This window comes from Mastomys coucha, chromosome X (assembly GCF_008632895.1).
Source record: "Mastomys coucha isolate ucsf_1 chromosome X, UCSF_Mcou_1, whole genome shotgun sequence".
Classification (NCBI taxonomy): domain Eukaryota; kingdom Metazoa; phylum Chordata; class Mammalia; order Rodentia; family Muridae; genus Mastomys; species Mastomys coucha.
This window is the reverse complement of record NC_045030.1, coordinates 75,075,116-75,080,289: the sequence shown is the minus strand read 5'-3', so window position 1 is coordinate 75,080,289 and position 5,174 is coordinate 75,075,116. Positions and strand designations below refer to the sequence as shown.

General features: G+C 54.1%; 1 protein-coding gene across 3 annotated transcripts in view; it reads right to left on the bottom strand.

Annotated features, from left to right (window-relative positions):
* Positions 1-234: 234 nt before the first annotated feature.
* LOC116085912 (PWWP domain-containing DNA repair factor 3A-like) overlaps positions 235-5,174 on the bottom strand; it is an 11,584-nt gene continuing 6,644 nt past the window's right edge. For all 3 annotated transcript variants that reach the window (XM_031363904.1, XM_031363890.1, XM_031363893.1), the window contains 2 exons: positions 4,907-5,070; positions 235-2,906 (listed from right to left, as the gene is read on the bottom strand). In XM_031363904.1, the coding sequence (XP_031219764.1) occupies positions 637-2,724 (2,088 nt within the window). In that variant the 5' untranslated portion in view covers positions 2,725-2,906; positions 4,907-5,070 and the 3' untranslated portion in view covers positions 235-636. The remainder of the gene's footprint in view (positions 2,907-4,906; positions 5,071-5,174) is intronic.

Sequence of the window (5,174 nt, the reverse complement as noted above, 5' to 3'; positions counted from 1 at the left end):
GTGAACATTTATTTCGAGGGGGTAAAGAAACACTTAGTGAGGAGCTTTGACAGTGTAATAACCAGCATGGAAACCCCACTAGCTTGGAATCAAGGAGGCCGCTGTAATAACACAAGGTTGATTTTTATTTGGAACTGGTATACCAGGGTCCACTCTGTAATTGAGACCAGAGCGACCCCGGGGAAACAAAGCACTTCAGTTTTTATACAGGGTTTTATAGCTTCCAAAGGGGGTGGGGGGCTAGTTACAGATTACAACACAGAGCGAGTTATACTTTATCTTGTTCATTGTTCTTTAGTTTCTATTGACTTTTCTCCTCCAGGTTAGGATAACACACCTGTGACTCGCAGGAGGGGTGGGGGAGATCTGCTCCCCCGGAGATGTCCTTAGGAAGCTGCATTCCTTGGGGATGGGTGTTTATTTTGTGAACTCTTGTAAAACCTCTTTATCTTAAGGATAAGTGGACCTCCTGCTTTCTGGCATTTTTTATGAAGCATCCCGGCTTGATTAAATTTCTACAACAGCAGCCATAGCGCACCCCTCAAGATCTCCCAGATGTTCCAGTTTGGAGGCACTTCCTGTCTCCTGTCTTGGGAGCCTCAGGGGTGACAGCTGAAAGGAGGACGACGCCCCCTTCTAAGGAGTGGGCACAGGAGGGTCCCTGGCAGCTTGAATCCTGGCTGCTGACCTCTTCCTGGCCACCTTTAAGACAGTCTTGTCGAATAGCTCTTTCTCACGGTAGTGCAAGGGTGGGCCACGCAGGTACTTCTCTTCTGCTTCCTTGTAGCTGAGCTCATCCAGGGCAGCGATGGAGCAGATGATTGCTTCTGGAAGAAGAACCTCCATGGTAAACCGCACTCTGTCTCCTCTTGCCCTCGAGAGTAGGGCCTCGTCTGCTTCCTTGGCTATTTCTTGTAAATGTCTGGCCACGAGATGCAGCTGGTCCTCGTCTTCCAGGTAGGTCTCAATGCAGAGGACTTCCCTCTTTGACTTCCAAAGTTCGTCCAGCCACCTGGATGGTTTTCTGCCCTTCACGATGTCCAGCAGGTGCTGGTCGGCCCCCTTTCTCTTCACGATGAAGTCCACGAGCTTCTGGTTGGCTCTGTCCCAAGCGGCCCTCGTGCGGTCAGGCAGGAGTTTCTTGAGGGGCCCCTTTCCACCCAGGGCAGTCTCCTCCTCCCAATCTTCCAAGTCGGCATAGCTCACCTTGGGGAAATCGATGTGCAGGTCGCCCTCCTGGACGGCTCTCCTTAGCGGGTAACTGGCTTGGGTGGTGTAATAGTCCATAAAGGAGCCCAAGACGGAGCCACAGGCGAGGCCCTCTCTGTAGTGGTCGATCACTGAGAAGCACCAGTTGATGCCCTGGGCGTACAGTCTGCTGGCTCTCCTCACGAGTGATATTTTCTCCCCACAGTCCAGGTGCTTCAACTTTCGGAGAGGGGCACGGATACCCCTGCGCTCAAACTGCATGTTGCCCTCGATCAACAGCACCCTCGCCACCTGGTCGTTTATGCTGACACTCTTGACCACCGCTGGCCAGAAAGGAAGGTCCTGAAATTTGAACCAGACCAGCGATCCTTGCTCAATGGTACTGGGCCCCTGGGCAGAAGCCACGTTGGTGGCTTGGGCATCTTTTTGAACTCCAGCCCCTCTCCTCTTGAACCTGGTGTTAGTCACCTTTGAGTGCACTTGGGGTTCCCATTCTGGGAGCCCGCACTGTGCACACGGCACACGGATCTTCCTTTTTCGACTAGCTATGCGACGTGACCTTCGCAGCCTCGGGATTGGAGGCATGCAGGCTGCCAATGCTCCCTTTGAGTCTGGCTTCGGGGTCCCGGGTCCAGGATGGTCCTTGTTCTCTGGGAGGGCGGTCTTCCTTTGAGCTCCAATTGCCCGGATCTTTAGGTCAGCACACCGAACTCCTTTGAGAGCTTTGGGTGAGATAGAGATGCGCCTCGGTGGCCCAGAGGCAACCTGCTGCTCGTTTTTAGCCCGGGTACCCTCCCTGGAGGCTGGGGCATGCAAAGACCTGAGCTTGGATGTGCCTGGCTTTCTCTTCCCTGGATTACCACCAGCATTCCCCAAAGGTGCCTCAGAGTAACTTGGCCACACTCTGGTGCCTCTTAACACATTTCCTTGCATTTCAAAGCCAGGGGGCCCTACAGCAGTGTGGGCCTGGGCTTCCCCCCCTTGCACTGCAGGCACATTCTGTGAGCCCATCAGCACAGGACCCGGGGGGCGGCCCCGCTTCCCAGGACTCCCCTGGGAGAGCCCTGGGCCTTTCTGGTTGCTCACTTGGAGGCGCAGGCGTGGGCACTGGCCTCGGCTGGAGCTGCTGGAACTGGCCTGCTCTTTCGGAACCTTTGGAGCCACGGTGCTGGTTCTTCGGCCGCCTGCTCTTCGTCCTTGAAACAAGCTGGTTCCCTCGCCCAGAACATCCAGGGCCACCTTGAGGGCTCTCCTGTATGCCCTGGTCTGCCCTGGCGAGCCACTGCCCTGTGACTTCTTTCCTGCCAAGGAGGCGATGCTTATGATTTCAGACTTGGTTAGGGGCCTCACCTCGGTGCTCCTCACTCTAGTCTTCTCACCCGCAGGCAGTATTTGGACCTCCAGGAAGGGCGCCCCTCTCCTCTTACTATGGGCTAGGGTCCTGGGTCTGGACAACACCCTCGCAGGCCACAGCTGGCCCTTCCAGCCACAGAGCACATACTCTGCAGAGGCCATGGCGACTGGACTCTGGGGCTGTGCTGATCGGGACAGGGTGACTCCTTTGGTTGTTCTGGGCACTGTGACTGTCCGCTGGTCCTCTCCGGCTCTGCTCTCCTGCCTGTGGTGCTGTCCTCCCTCCAGAATCTGGTAGAGAAGTTTGAACTGACTGAGGTCGCTCAGGGTGGTGCGGGCGTATCCTGTAGGGTGGGAGAGGAAAGCAGAGCTGCATTAGGAAGGAGATGGCCTCTTGTGGACAAGGAAGCAGCACCTCAGTGAGGCAAGGCATGAGAAATCAAGGGAGCTCGCAAAGTCTGTTCTACAGAAGGGAGGATGTGGGAGAAGGTATGGAAGGTTCCAGAGCATCTGTGGGAGTCAGTCACAACAATTTTGTTCCTCCATCTGAGGCTGGGGTGGCGAACATCCACCCAGAGAGGTGGGTGTCGTTACAAGGCTTGTGTGTTTTCTGGCCCACCCAGTCAGTGACTTGGGGCCCACTGGGATTCCCTGGGGATGTGGGAGCCAGCCAGCCTCACTATTTTCTTTCCTAGGGAGGTAGCCCTGCACTGCCAACCCCAGGAAGCCTGTGGACACCTAGTGCACTTGCCTTCCAGGCCAGTGTGTTAGCAATAGTTGAAGAGCAATGGGGCTGGGGAAATGTTCATGGTGATTTGCAAGTAAGGGTGGCTGCTGCCATAGCTGCTGGCCTCCTCCTGTCCCAGTCCCCCACCCCGACCCCCACCCCTGTGACTCCAATCTTTTGGTTCAGGTCTCTTGTTCCCAACTCCAGTCTGGACCTCACTATGGGATCAAGTGTTCACAGGGCACACCTGGGGAGAGCCCCAAAGAGAAAGCACTTCATTGTGGAGAAATGCTTACTAATTGGCAGACTCAGCAGTATCAAGTGGAGAGCAACAGAGTAGGCAAGTGCCTCTGTTGGAATTGTGCACCCCCATGCTGCAACCTTAAGCCTGCAGGACACCCTGCACATCCCTATCTGCCTGTGATGGGCACTGTACTAACAAGCGACCCCAGACCACAGAACTCTCTTGCACACGAGCTCTGTGGCCTAATCTTAATCGACACAGTCTTAAGCGCATAGGAAATTAAAACAGCTACTCGATGGCCTGGATGGTACCTTGCCCATCCCTAAGTTCACACTCATCTGTAGCATAGCTCTTCTGTTCATGTTCCCCCATATGCTGCCTCTCAACAGAATTCCTTCTCCCTAGCCATCTCAGTGGAATCTCATCACATTCTTCTCCCTGGCCCATTTCCATGCGTGTTTTGTGTGTGTGTGTTGTGGTGTGTTTTGTGTGTATGGTGTGTGTGGTGTGGGAGTGTGTGGGTGTGGTGTGTATGGTTTTTTGTGTGTGAGGGGGTGTGGGGGAATGTGGAGTGTGTGTATGTTTTGTGTGTGTTGTGGTGTGTTTTGTGTGTATGGTGTGTGTGGTGTGGGGGGGTTGTGGGTGTGGTGTGTATATTTTGTGTGTGTGTGTGTGTGTGTGTGTGTGTGTGTGTGGTGTCTGGTTTTTGTGTGGGCGTGTAGTGGAGGATTGGCTACTGTGTTACTGAATGCTTCTGCCTTGAGCCAGTCTGTTTCCTATCAGCAGTGTGTATGTCATGCATGCCTGTGTAAAACAAATTCCGAATCTGTCTGATCCTCCAAAGAGGCCCACTGCACTTGCTGATGGATACAGGCTACAACACAGAGGAAGGGCCAGGACGGGCTCACATGCCACCACTGCTGCTCACTGTTTATGCCAGGATGCAAGTGATCCAGGTCATTACCTGGGCCCCAGCAAGCAGTGAGGCAGAGCACTGTGGACTCTGGCCTCCTGCAACAGCTTCCTAAGGATCCTGCTCTTCTTGTGAACTCCTGTAACCCCATGCTCCTTCCGTGAGCATGGGCCAAAGGAGCTTATCACGGGACTCCAGACCTTATCTGTAGGAATTTCCAACCATACAGAAATATGGGGGCAGGGAGGACAGATGATATTCTCGTGATCCCCTCGGTCCTTCCCTTCCCACCCTCTGTATCCACAAACACTTGGTACACTCTAGCTCCCAATCCACTCCACAAATGTGCAGTGTCCCTTCTGTTGTATTCCCACCCATGTCTTACTGACTTCAAATCCGAGTTCACGATGCCTAAAGTGGCTTTCTACATAAAGCAGTCTAGGAATGTCTCAGGGCACACCTTCTGGATGATGCAATAGTAAATGTGTACTGTGGCGGTATGGAGTTCAACTTAGGGATCACGCAGAGTGACGCTTCATCCTAGGAGGCTGTGTCATCTCCCGGGGTTGGTTTCCTCTGATCCAGCCCCCGTGGGGGTCCTGGGCCTTGTCACGCAGATATCTCCTGAGGACAGGGAGGAAAACATGGACGGCTCAGTTACTTTTAGGCTGCCTTCTGCTGGACCTTCCTTCACATGCTTCCCAGCAAGGCTAAATGAACCCCCCCCC